Below are 14,262 nucleotides of genomic sequence, written 5' to 3'. Positions count from 1 at the left end.
TATAGCGCGCGTGCAGCCGCAGCGTGACGATGAGGAAGCAAATGAGTAAACAAATAAGAAAAACGAGGTGAGGCAGCAGGTAAGGAAGTGAGCAAAGGGGGAGAGGGTCGCTGTTGTGAATGGCGCGCGCAGCGGTGGCGTCGCTCATTTATTTATATTTAGGGCCGCGCCCGAAACCGCGGCCGTAATTTGCGGGGCGGGAGGGAAGCGCGGCGGCGAGGGCTCATCAGCTGCCGCCACGCGCCCCGGTCAAGTCGGCGCGCCGCGCATCAGCGTCGTTCATGAGCGCGTACGCTGTTGCTGCACGCGTTGCCCTGGTTCAAGCAAATGCGTGCAGGGGAAGAGCATGGTGAAGGCGTTGGAAACGCTGCGGGTCTTTGTCGGTAATCCCATGACAGTTTTCGCTTGTATGCAGTTTGGGTCCGCTTTTAAAGAGGACGCGCATTTAGTGTTCCTGCATTGATAACGCATTTACATAGCTCGAATGCTTAAAGATTACTCTTTTATGCGCGCAACGGGTCTCAATAATAGTTCATTATTTCGGGCAAAGTTGAAATAATGTTTCAGCTTCGAGGGTGTCCCATACACTGTACCATATGGGCAGCTTCACACCATACCAGTCCCCAATACGTCGATATTTAAGCATAAAGGTATGTAAGACAACTTGTTGAAACAAGGATATCATTAAATGCTTGAGCTCGTATATAACCTGTCAGCCCTGTACATCAATCCCCATTAAAAATAGTGCAGGTCGATCTTCATTCTATTCAAGAAACGCTGTACTGGATATATACAGACATGCAGACCTTCCTTTTTCCTGAGCGTACGACTCCGCAAGTGTTGCACGGTACTACACGACCAAAGACGCGCACGTCGTTTCCCAATATACACTGATAAGTATAAAAAAGAGAACGAAAGAGGGAAAAGGATAAACAGGAGTGACGGTTGGGAACCAGGGAAGGATGTAGCAATGTCTAACCTTTCTTTCGTCTTTCTTTTTTTCTTTTGTTCGTTTTTTATCAGTAGCACAGAAACGAATGAGCGAGAGGCGGCGCGTCATGAGTTCGTGCGTGCGCGTGGACAAATCCATACATAATAGAAAACGGTGCACGCTTCGCGTGCGTGCCCTATGGAGGCGCACCTGAACGCGACACGGCGCGAGGCTTCGTGGGGGTCATGCGCCGACCGCCGGGACACCGAAGGAGGGGATGACCCCCTTGCACCAGACGTGGTACGCTCGAAGAGCGTAATTGATTTCATGCATTGAGACCTTCGCTAAACTCTGGGTGTTTATTTATTACCTTATACGCAGGCGAAGACTGTTGGGTCTTTACGTCGGCATTAAAAAAAAAAAAGTTGCCTTTGTTACCCTACGTGAAGGATAAAACGATAAAACAACAATGAGGAAACACCACAGTATTTCCAGCATCCTGCAACACTTTTCTGTTATTGTTAACCGCGTGAAGCTTGGGCGTGGTATTACAAACGATGAAATATGAGTATATAGTTAGTACAGGCTGTCGTATACGAGATAGGAGGTGGAGGGCGAGAAACAGGTCAATCAAGAACTTAGCTTTCTTTATACAAATTGTGAAATGTCGCCTCTCGCTGTGTCGGCAATCACGCTATAGAGCACAGACGTAACTTTTATCGAAACGAAGTGCACGCTATACGGTGGCCTTGCGTGTATACCATAAGCAGCGTTCGTTGGCGTCTTCGTGCGAGGACGAGCGGTGCTTGACTATTATGACTCGCTGAACCATAGGAGTCATATGTAATGTTTATTACATAGTTGTAAGAACATATAGCGAACGCTGCAGCCACATTTGATGTTAGACAAACACCACCACCACAGCCGATATTGGGCAACCGTGCTCACGCAATACATTTATTTACGATCTATATCACGTGGTTGCTGGCTGAGGGTCGTTCCAGCACGTTCGTCAGCGCTTGCTACAATAAAATCGCAAAATATAACAAACGGCATGAATCTCCCTCGTTTAAACCACTCGAAGTGTCATAAGATTACCCGCCGCGGCAGCTATAAGCACGTAAGATGTCGCGCTGCAGCTCGAGGGTGCGGGTTCGATTCCCGGCCACGGCGGTCGCATTTCGACGGGGGTGCAATGCAATGAACACCCGTGTGCTTAGGCTTATAGCTGCACGTTAAAGAACCCCAGGTGTTTTAAATTAATCAGGAGCCCTCCACTACGGCGTGCCTCATAATCATGTCGTGGTTATAATTTTTTGCGGTGGGAGTGCTCGTTGTTCGCTGTTGGCCCATCACGGAGCTCAAAAGCGGCTGCTTCGTCGCATTCTGTACCGGAGAAAAAACTTTCTTTACGTAAAAAAAAAAACATGAAAGAAAAGACACACACAAGACTTCATTGTTTTGCAGATTGAGTATCGCCTGAGGTTATCAAAATTTCGAACTCAATGCAGTGATGCGCCCACTGCCTCAACACGTGAAATGTGAGTGGTATATAGTGACGCTCCGCTGAAACTTTTCAAATATTTTTGCCTGTTGTACGGCCGGACACCACTGCGTGCAATGAAGACGCACAACACGCGTGCCTCGTTCCGCATCAGCGACTGTGCAACGACACCGTTACGCTATTGTGCCGCCGAGCGTATCGTGATGTCGAGCAGCGATAGCTTTCAGAGGTGGCCGATCCTTGTTAAACTCGCGCGGCAGAGCGTGCACAAAAGCGCGAGCGGCAACGCGCTTTCGTACGCGTATGCATGCACATTCAAAGCGTATATACCCGAGAACGGCATATGCAACGGCTCTACAAATCGCCCACACGCCCGAGACGCGTTCGGGCGTAACGTCGTCGTATAAGGTATACACACGTTCAGTTTTTAACAGGCTTCGCTTCTGCGGCATCGTTATCTCGCAGGCCAGCTGTCGTATGTGTTGGTGCTTGTCAGCACTGCAGTCGCGCAGATCTTGGCAGCAGCTCCCGGGCGGGAGCTGCCCTTGTACGAAGCGATAGCAAGAATGAGCTTAATGGCTTCACGCACTGTCATTAATTTCACAGCGAAGATATATATGGCCAGGTTCTGGCGGACCGCGTCCGCGGACAAAACGACGCGCAGAACAGCAATGTTCGGCGCCCCTCGCCACCGCCGACAATCTTTCACGAGTGTCACGATACTCGGCAGCGGCACCTCCCACCAATCGTCGAACCCCGTCGTCGACTCCTGAAGAGATCGCGCTAGCGCTGTTATCAGCAGTTATACCTTAATTGGACTCGCTATGGGATGGACGCGTGTCGTTCGCTCGAAGGAAGAAGGAACGCCATACACACACGCGCGTGCGAATGGACGCGACAACGACGTGAAGTCGCTGCCGCAGAACGTGCAGCCGCAGCCGCAGCCGCTGGCTTTCATCTTCACGGTAGTGGAATGATTCTGAGTTTTTAGTTATATCGCGTCTTTCTTCAACGACTGGGTCAGGCTTGAGAAATGAGAGATGCTATACAAAACAATATATTCACGGGCCATGTTTTTTTCAGCAGCGGTATATATGCGTAAAATATAGGCGAAATGCTATACAGGCCCGAGTACTGAGCGATTTCAGCGCACCGTTAAAGAAACTGAGGTGGTCGAAATTATCCGGAGACCTCCATTACGGCGTTTCTCGTAGCCTAACTTTCAGACATTAAACCACATAAATTAAACCAAATGATATTCAATTTCGATTGTTCTTTTCCCTGATTTTAGATTCCACAATTCCTCATAACGATAAAAGTTTAAGATTTTTAGCAAATATTTGTTAATTTATCGGTTTTACGATACTATATACTGTTGAGAAATTTTAGCAAAATCAAGGCGACAAGCTAGCGTAAAATTCACTTTTGATGTTATTACAATACGTCACGCGTGTGTTCACTAGGTGATTGAACTGCATGTTTCGCCAGATGGATGCTTACAAAATAAGTAAGGAAATGCCTTCGCATTATAAGTTTATAGTAAACTGCAAAGCCTGGTCAATTGAGCATATCTCCACAGGACAAATATGACGCATTCGCACGCGACCATACTCGCGCACGTTGACTGCGTCGCTTCACATCCAAGGCGTCGTATAATGAGACAACCATGCAGGACAATAGACCATACTTGCCTTTTCGTGCTGCTGCATCTGCTTCATGAGGAGGCTCTTCTTCTTGTCCTTGCAGCGCTTGTTCTGGAACCAGACCCTGATGACGCGCGGCGACAGGCCCGTCATCTCGACCAGCTGCTCCTTCATGAGCGCGTCCGGCCTCGGGTTGGCCGCGTAGCAAGTGCGCAGCGTGTGCAGCTGCTTCTCGTTCAGCACCGTCCGCACCCGAGTCGGCTTGTGCTGCTGCGACGCCTGTGTACCCTCCGCGTGCTGCGGCTGCTGCTTGCTCTGCGGATGGCCCCGAGGCTGGGCGGGCGGCGCAGCTGCGGCGCCTGCCTGGCCGCCGGACCGGGCACCGGGAACACCGCCGCCGACAGGGACGGGCTCCGCGTTCGCTACAGTGTCAAGACAAAAAAAATATGGTCTCTTAAGCATTTGCCTAGGACGACTCGAAGGCGACAGCCATCTTCCTTTAACATGAAAGTGTTTTATGACGTAGTCCATCAAGACTTCACTGACGTCATTTCCGACACAGAAGTGGCGTCGGTAAAATGCACACGAACAGATGACAAAGGAAAACCAGAAGAAAAAGTTTCGTTGATTTGAATGACCTGAGAGTCGAAACCACGGTCCGCGACGGTATGTGCCGGCCGCCCTACCCACTGCGCTATGCACATGCACGGGACTTCAAGTGCCTTATATATCTCACTCCTTCTCCCTCTCACAGTGATCTTAGTTGGCTGGGACGGTGTCGCCGTCTGGGAACGGTTAAGTGAAGTACTGTATCGTGACTAGAGCACTGCACGGGCTCGGGCCTACCCGAAAACCCGAGCCCGGCCCGGCCCGTGGGCCGGGCCGGGCCGGGTAAAGTAGTTTTCACGGCGGGCCCGGGCCGGGCTCGGGTTTGAAGCTCCGGGCTTAGGGCCGGGCCCGGGTTTGAGGTGGCGGGCTCGGGTCGGGCCGGGCTTGGACTTTGATCAGATCTTAAAGGGACTCTAAAGAGATGCAATGAATCGGTTGAGACTGATTAAGTAAGAACACGAATGTAACTGGTGTGAAGGTCAACTCCGGCGATTTTTGGGCCATGTCAATATAATGGTGCTTTTAGTTCCTGAGACGCTCCTGTCACGGGCCCGATAGCAAAAATACTCGGCAATTTGGAGAATAATTTTAAATAAGCAAAAAAGCGCAACACCGAAACCCAACCGAGCATACTGTCTTCGCGTGATGTCTAAGTAGGCAAAAGCCGGAAATCATGCAAGGCATGGCGGTCCCGCCAGCGCAGTAGTATGAAAGCTGCGAAAGCGGTGAAGAGCACACGCGCAGGGGTAATTTACTGATAATAGAAAAATTGTTTTTCTTTAGTGTCCCTTAAAGTGTGTTCCTCATGCGTTGCGCGTACATATACGCTTCAGATGTTATCTCTATAAAGCGATTCTCTTTTCTTTTAGGGGGCAAGCTGTTTGGACAAGTTTTATGGGGGACAAGTACTGATCTTCTTTTGCCTCTTGCACATGGGGCTACTTGATTTATCTGAAACGGGAGAGCTAAAAGTAAATACACCAGGCGCAAATATAGTTAACATCTCGCTATTCCGTGCTTTGTTTGCATTCGTTATTATTTTATATCACGAATGTTATTCTGTAATCGCCGTAATAAACGTAATATAATAAATTCATAGCTATTGTGACGTGGTTTATTGACGCGTCTTCAGGGAATGTCAACAGGCGTCTAGAGTAGGGCGTCGGAGAGCGGCGGGCGTCAAGCAGCCAAAATCCGGGCAAGCGCGAGCTGGAGTCCCCTGCTACTCTTGACACTGCGGCTTGCTTGCTTGCTAGCTTGTTCGTGTGTTTCTTCGTGGGCACGGGAGAGGCTGAAGTGTACCGGCTGGTCGTTGGGGTGGAGCCCTTCGTCGCTGACAGGCGGTACAAGTGCGGATATACTTGCACACAAATGAATACAGTCCGCGCCAATAGTATCGCTGACGCAGGCGGTTGTAGGCCTTGAGAACGCCGGCGTGAGCGCTTTGCGGGTCGGTGTGAAAAGCAGCGCACATTTCCATGCGCATGTGGCGAGGTATCACAAGGAGCCACCTCCGGCCATCAGACGCGTAATTCCGCCGATAGAGGAGACCATCTCGAATAGCGAAATGGGGCGCTTGGCGACGAAGAGTTCTTGAAGCGGGGTAAGCTGATGAATCAGCAAGAAAGTCGAGCATGTGGCAAACCCACGCATCCTTGCGTTGCTCCAATGACATGTCTGCGACGTCGATTGGCGACAAGGAGGCTGATGGGGAAGCTGTGTCGGACGCTAGCGGTGAGCGGGAGAGCGCATCAGCATTTGCGGCCCGATCGGTACACAACACGAATGTCGTACTCTTGCAGCTGAAGCGCCCAACGACCGAGGCGTCCCGACGGATCTTTCAGAGATGAGAGCCAACATAGAGCATGGTGGTCCGTGACGACGTCGAAAGGGCGGCCATAGAGGTACGGGTGAAACTTAGCCAAAGCCCAAATTATGGCAAGGCATTCCTTCTCCGTAACCGAATAATTGCACTCAGCTTTTTTGAGAGTTCGACTCGCGTAAGCGACGACGTATTCTTCGTATCCCGGTTTCTTTTGAGCCAGTACTGCACCAAGGCCGACGCCGCTGGCGTCAGTATGGATTTCCGTTGGCGCATCAGGGTCAAAGTGCCGAAGTATTGGAGGCGATGTCAGTAAGCGCCGTAGCGTTTCGAAAGATGTGTCGCACTCTCTTGACCAAGGAGACAGGCCATTAGAAGTTGTCAAAAGATTGGTAAGAGGGGCGATGATGGAAGCAAAGCCGCGGACAAATCGGCGAAAATAGGAACACAGCCCAATGAAACTTCGAAGCGTCTTCATGCAAGTGGGCTTGGGGTATTCGGCAACGGCCCGGAGTTTCGCTGGGTCCGGAAGAACGCCTTCCTTGCAGACGACGTGACTCAGTATCGTAAACTGGCGCGCCGCAAAATGACACTTTTTGATGTTGAGTTGAAGACCAGCTGAGGTGAGGCACGTCAAAATCTCACGCAGGCGGACAAGGTGAGTAGGGAAATCCCTAGAAAAGACTACGATGTCGTCGAGGTAGCAAAGGCAGGTGTTCCACTTGTAGCCGCGAAGGATGTTGTCCATCATTCGTTCGAAGGTAGCTGGGGCGTTGAACAATCCGAACGGCATGACGTTAAACTCGTAGAGTCCATCAGGAGTGACGAAAGCAGTCTTCGCACGATCGGTGACATCCATCGGTACTTGCCAATAACCCGAACGTTAATCTAAAGACGAGAAATATTGTGCCCCTTGTAAGCAATCGAGAGCGTCATCGATGCGTGGCAACGGGTACACATCCTTTCGAGTAATCTTATTGAGGCGGCGATAGTCAACGCAGAACCTTATTGATCCATCCTTCTTGCGCACAAGTACGACAGGAGAGGACCAGGGGCTCTGGGACGGCTGTATCACTGCGCGTTTAAGCATGTCGTCGACTTGTTCGTTGATAATTTGCCGTTCTGCCGCGGAAACTCGATAGGGTCGTTGGCGTAAGGGAGTATGTGAACCGGTGTCGATGTGGTGTGTGACGCTCGTCGTGCGGCCCAAGGTTGGCTGGGCACAATCGAAGGACGAGCGGAAGTCTTGCAGAAGGGCGAGGAGTTGGCTGCGATGCGATGGCGGTAGATCGTCGGCGATTGAAGGGCGGAAATTATCTGGGGCTGAAGAGTTGGGAACAGGTGACGTCATGGCGTTCAGCTGAAGGTGGTGTTGGTCGTCAGAGAAGTCCAGGGAACGCAAGAGGTCGACGTCTTGTACGTGCCCCAAAGATTCCCCGCGAAGCAAGGTAACGGCGGACGTCAGCGAATTGGCAACGATCATTATCGTAGCGCCAGAATTAATCGATAGTACTGCAAAGGGCAGTCGTAAGCCGCGACGACGTAGAAATACGTCCGACGGGGCAAAGAGTACTGTTCCGTCTGGTGCGGTCGTACAGGTCAGTGCTACAAGGGTCCACGTGTTTGGGGGTATATCTGTGTCCTCAGCGACGACTAGTTTGTGGGGAGGGTCCGACGAAAGAGAGGTCTGCAGCGGCATAAGAGCTACTTCTGCACGAGAACAGTCTATGATGGCGCTATGACTCGATAGGAAGTCCCAACCGAGAATAATGTCGTGGGAGCAGGACGGTAGCACAAAGAACTCGATCACGTAAAGTGCACCTTTTATGGTGACTCGCACAGTGCAGACAGCTGACGGCGCAATGCACTGTGAGCTGGCAGCCCGGAGCATTAGTGCTGACAGCGACATCGTCAACTTCTTTATCTTGCGGCACAGTGTCTCAGAGATGACGGAAACGGCGGCCCCTGTGTCAATAAGCGCAACGGCGGCGGTTCCTTCGACATCGACGTCTATAACATTTGGCGGCGAAACACATGGAGGCCTTGGGCAGTTCGACTTGCATGCAGCTCTTGCCTCCGGAACTGCAGCAATCAGTTTCCCTCCTCTGTGGCTGAGCGACGACGCATGGGTGACAGAGAGCGTCGTCGAGGAGATGGTGATCGACGATTGGAGAAGGATGGTCGATTATCAGCGGCGTACCTAGGTGGTGTGCGTGACGACGAAGGATCAGGTGTGGCCACGGTGTCGAAGAAAGAAGGTGGGCAACGGCGGCAGTGGCGAGCGACGTGTCCAGCGACACCGCAGGCGAAGCAGATGGGCCTGTTGTCCGGCGTTCGCCACATGTCTTGACGGCGGAAAAACGAAGGCGAGGGCCCCGCGTAGTGAAGCGGCGAAGAAGTCGTGGTCAGCGGCGAGGCAGGAGTCGGCATCGCAGGGGTTGGCATCGCAGGGGTTGGCATCGCAGGTCGGGTATACGGCATAGGCTGCTGAGGGGGCCGAGCAGCGACAGCTGCGTAAGTGAGCGGCGCAGTGACGAGTGGTTGTTGAGGTATAGTGGTGGTAGGTGCTCAGCAATTTGGGTCCGAATGGCGTGTTGAAGGTCAGGGGCCAAAGTCTGCACTGGCTCGTTCGTGAGAGGTAGTAGTAAAAGCTGACGCGCTACCTCTTCGCGGATAAACTCCTTGATGGTGGATAGCAGCGGCTGCTGATCGGCAGGGCGAGCAGTAACGTGCAAGCTCGATAGCGTGTCGGTCGTCGTGAGGGCTTGGCGCGTGATCAAGCGCTGCCGACGCAACTCGTCAAAGCTCTGACACAAGGAGACGAGTGCAGCGACTGTGGTGGGATTCATTCTAAAAAGACAGGGCGTGCAAACACGGACACAAGAAAGAAGTCAGGACACCACAAACGCTGGTGGGATTCCTTGCGAGGAGCATCTGAAAAGCATCGTCCTCGATACCCTTCAAGATGTGCTTGATCTTATCCTCTTCGGTCATGGTAGAGTTCACGCGGTTGCAGAGGTTCAGCACATCCTCAATGTAGCCCGTGAAGTTCTCGCCGGGTTGCTGCGCGCGTTTGTGGTGTCCTGACTTCTTTCTTGTGTCCGTGTTTGCACGCCGGGTTGCTGCGGCGTTTGTGGTGTCCTGACTTCTTTCTTGTGTCCGTGTTTGCACGCCCTGTCTTTTTAGAATGAATACTTATCAACTAGCTCAGCTCTCTGTTATTCTAAGCTGGTGGGATTCCTTGCGAGGAGCATCTGAAAAGCATCGTCCTCGATACCCTTCAGGATGTGCTTGATCTTATCCTCTTCGGTCATGGTAGAGATCACGCGGTTGCAGAGGTTCAGCACATCCTCAATGTAGCCCGTGAAGTTCTCGCCGGGTTGCTGCGCGCGTTGACGCAAGCACTGCTCTGCCCGAAGCTTGCGAGCCGATGGCCGACCGAAAACGTCCGTAATGGAAGTCTTAAAGACGGACCAAGTGGGAATGTCGCTCTCGTGGTTGTTATACCACAGCTGGGCGATGTCCGCAAGGTAGAACTGGACGTAACCAAGCTTCATTTGGTCGTCCCATTTGTTGCTGGCACTCACACGTTCGTATTTCGAGAGCCATTCTTCCACGTCCGAGTCACCTGAGCCGGTAAAGATGGGTGGATCTCGCTGGCGGAACACGGCGCCGCAGGTGACGTGGACTGCCGAAGGTCCCGACTGGAGAGGGGTCTCCTCGGCCATGGTGGCGATGTGGTCACGAACCGGGGGGAGTTTCCGGGAGCGAAGGTCCAGGTTGGTACTGGGAATCCACGTACCTCCACCAAATGTGACGTGGTTTATTGACGCGTCTTCAGGGAATGTCAACAGGCGTCTAGAGTAGGGCGTCGGAGAGCGGCGGGCATCAAGCAGCCAAAATCCGGGCAAGCGCGAGCTGGAGTCCCCTCCTACTCTTGACACTGCGGCTTGCTTGCTTGCTAGCTTGTTCGTGTGTTTCTTCGTCGTCCTCTCTTCACTACACTATAACTTATCATCGGAAGTGCGATTACGGAGCTTCCAGGAGGGGAAACGTCCTTGAATGTTCCAGCCCTCCACTAAAACGAAAAGACTTCGCAGAGTCTCGTTGCATAAAATCCCTTTAGAGACATTCTTTTTCCGTGGCTTTGTCTAGGTTCCCAGTGGTCATGTGACGCGAGATAGACATGCACAGCCTGCTTTGTGTGCCCAAATTGTTGACATCTGAGCGTTCGTCTTGTTCCGCTCTATATCAGGGGTCTCAAAGCCGCTTCAGTTAACAGGCCGCATTCACGAAAATGTACTTCCGCAAGTTTCAGGACAGTGACGAAGGTAGGAGTAGAGGGAGGGGGGGTGAGGTAGGAATAGGTTATAACCAGGCCTGTATCAAGGAGGGCCCCTAGCCCCCCCCCCCGATATTTTGGTGAAGTAGGTGTTTTTACCAAACATATATAATTAAAATAGGTGTTTTTCTCAAACAGTCAAGGTTTTCAGCAAATGCTTCCTCCCCCCCCCCCCCCCCCGAAAAAATTTTCTGGCTACGGGCCTGGTTGTACCAGATGTCAGATAGCGTTGCCGTTTGAAATACCTTTTTAATATATCATATATGGGTCATTTCTGAAGGGTGTTTGGCGGCAAGTTTCCAGCAACATATCGATACCATCTCGAAGACGACTAAAATCTCGACGCCAATTCCGTAATATAGTGTTTTGTTTCACGGGTATGTATCAACACATGGTGGCTGCAGGCGGTGCCTCACGAAAGAAAATGCTTTAGATCTGTCATGAATGTGTAGCTCAAAAACTTAGTTATAAATAAATAAAAAAGTGGGACGAAGACCGTCATGTGCGGGCCGCAGGCCGCTAGCGAGAGGTCCGCGGCCCGCGTGTTTGAGGCCCCTGCACCGTATAGTGCGCGAGCTACATGATAGGGCCACAACAGCGTTAAAATGTGCAGGAATAGCACAAGTCCATTAAACATGTATATTCATGTATAAAGGCAAAGTTTATTAGCTTGACGAAGTATCTGCCTTAAAATAAGAATAAGTTCCATGCCTGGTGATGTTCCCTTACCTCCAATCATATGCATCCAATGAGAAAGCGTGGAGAAGCTTACTCGCACCTTTATTACCAAACTGGAATTTACCCCGAAAATAAATCGCAATCACTTCGTGCACCTACTTCCAGTCCTTCCAGTGTAGTCTTACAAGCGTAGGCCACCTTCTACCGGTACAACATCGTTAGGAAGGCACAGACAGACAGACAGACAGACAGACAGACAGACAGACAGACAGACAGACAGACAGACAGACAGACAGACAGACAGACAGACAGACAGACGGACGGACGGACGGACGGACGGACGGACGGACGGACGGACGGACGGACGGACGGACGGACGGACGGACAGACAGACAGACAGACAGACAGACAGACAGACAGACAGACAGACAGACAGACAGACAGACAGAGGAACTTTATTGTGTCCTGGGACGAGGGTTCCTAAAACCCGCGGAGGGCATCGCCCGCGAAGGGGTCGGGAGCCAAAGGTTGCCGATCGCTTCACAGGCTCCCTGGACCGCCCGGAGTTGTTTCGCAAGATCCGGACTTGCGATGCATCTTAAGAATTCTGTCTTGTTGATGTGGTGCTTTCTTGTGCAAACGCGCAAGCGGGGGCACCGCCACATTAAATGAGAAAAAGTTGCTAGCTGATCGCAAGCTGAGCACTTTGGCGAAATGTCTGTATACACGGCCATAGTGGCCGGCGACGGGAACGATACGCCATTACATTATGCAAAAAAAAAAAAAAACAGATCCCTGTGCAAGCCGTGCATAACAAACACTGCTGAAAACTGCAAGGACAAGCTCTCAGAGGCGTTTGTAGATTATATTGAAGAGTGACACAACGTTGGGGAAGGAGAGAAATGAAGGGATCAGCTTGACAGCTATTTTCATTCGGCAGAGGTGCAAAAAGACCTCCTCCATTTGCTCCAGTGGTGGAAGTTAAGAAGGACGACTGCCGACGCCTTCACGTTTCGCAAGGCAGATGTGCGCCCCTGGGACTAGCGCAAGCAAGAAACTTTAGCGCGGCAGGACATGTGATGCAATGGAGCATAATGTGCTTATAGCGGAATCGTTTTATAATTTGATTTTTTTTGTACAATAACATGCGAGCAAATAAACTACAAACTATGCCACAAAAACTCATAGACTGTATATAATAGCAGTGATATATGAAAAGAATGCTATGACAAATAGTCTCTTTCTTGCCATTCCTCTTCTTATACGTATTTCCAAAGTGCACGCGGTGCGCGTGGTTCGTTATAATTTTTATCTGGGTTAGTGTAAGTACAACAAATGTAATAAATCTGGCTTTTTGCCTCTATTTCTCTTGATGTGGAAAGGTGCTACTATGATAAAGATATATGTGCTACATATCCATAAGGGTGCACAATGGGCTTTGTTGTTAAAGCACGCTATAAAGGGACACTAAAGGGAAAAAAGATTTTCCTCGTATTGGTAAATTACTCTCACAATTCCAAAATCCCCACGCCGGCCGCGAGAAGATTCATGGGAAGCGAGAAAACGTGCGAAAAGAAATTACGGCTGGTGACACCACCTTGAAGTTCCCGCATCAAACGCGTCATAGATTTTGACGGCCTCTGTTAGGCACTACGCAGTTCATAATCGGTAAAAATGAAGTGCATTGTTTTACCAGGGGGGGAGGCATGGACTTAACATACGAAGCTTTAGGAAATTTCGACAAGCCAAAGTGGCCAAAGTACGAATAATACGCTTTAAAATCCGTGTTGTCACGCCTGGAGATTTTAGAGCGATATTTAAAAATGAAACGTTGACCTTAATTTTATCCTTTATTAATGCATCTGTGTTGGTGAAATTAACGGCATTAAATTTCTCAGAGTACAATTTATCAATCTAATCCGATTCATTGTTTCACTTTCGTGTCCATTTAAATTGCAATAGACAGTGCAATAAAAACACAGTTCTGTTCTCTCTCCCCTCTGTTTCTATTGCGCTCTTTATCGAAACCGGACTCATCCTGCACATCACTCTTCTTCCAACAATATCTGCTACAAAACGCTCTTGATGATCCCGATTGCATTCCTAGAAAATTAGGTACAGTATACCACTGCCGAACGAACGTTCATCGTACTCAGTATGTCCGCTCAACTATTTCCACGGCGAGCCAGCCCCTTTTTACAAGAAAGTAACGTAGGTCAAAGTATACTTGTTAGCGAAGCATGGGTACATATTTGCCACTTAAAACGCCTTGTGGTCAATTCTATGCTCGGGCAACACCACCTATAGATTAGTGGCTCGGGCCCCTGTCGGGCCCGATCTGTGGTCGGGCCGGGCCGGGCCGGGTAGGCTAAATTTTTTCTCGGGTTCGGGCCGGGCCCGGGTCCCGCTTCGAGTCGCCGGGCCGGGCTCGGGCGGGTAAATTTGAACGAGTCCCGGGCCCGGGCCGGGCCCGGGCCGAGAATTCCGGCCCGTGCAGTGCTCTAAATCAGAATATACTTATCAACGTAAAACAATGCTGTTAGGTAATACACAAAAAGTGTCTAGAATACTTCGTGCAATGCCAGTGGGCATAAGAAGGTGCGTCGAGAGAGACTTACCAAGTTCTTATGCCAGTAATACAATTGTCGTGATTCTAGGAGCATTTTAACGTTCTCTGCACCTGTGCCATTCTCTGCGCGGGCGCTCTGCGCTCGTATTGAATATTTACACTAA

The 14,262-nt window shown here is 50.7% G+C and overlaps 1 protein-coding gene across 1 annotated transcript in view; it reads right to left on the bottom strand.

The window, feature by feature from the left end:
* The window catches only part of LOC119387400 (insulin gene enhancer protein ISL-1), a 141,602-nt gene that overhangs the window by 50,303 nt on the left and 77,037 nt on the right, over positions 1-14,262 (bottom strand). Inside the window, exon 4 of the mRNA XM_037654789.2 lies at positions 4,127-4,500. Coding sequence (XP_037510717.1) covers positions 4,127-4,500 — 374 coding nt within the window. The remainder of the gene's footprint in view (positions 1-4,126; positions 4,501-14,262) is intronic.

This window comes from Rhipicephalus sanguineus, chromosome 3, assembly GCF_013339695.2.
Source record: "Rhipicephalus sanguineus isolate Rsan-2018 chromosome 3, BIME_Rsan_1.4, whole genome shotgun sequence".
Classification (NCBI taxonomy): domain Eukaryota; kingdom Metazoa; phylum Arthropoda; class Arachnida; order Ixodida; family Ixodidae; genus Rhipicephalus; species Rhipicephalus sanguineus.
Note: the sequence above shows the minus strand (reverse complement) of the source record. Positions and strands in the feature narration are given on the sequence as shown.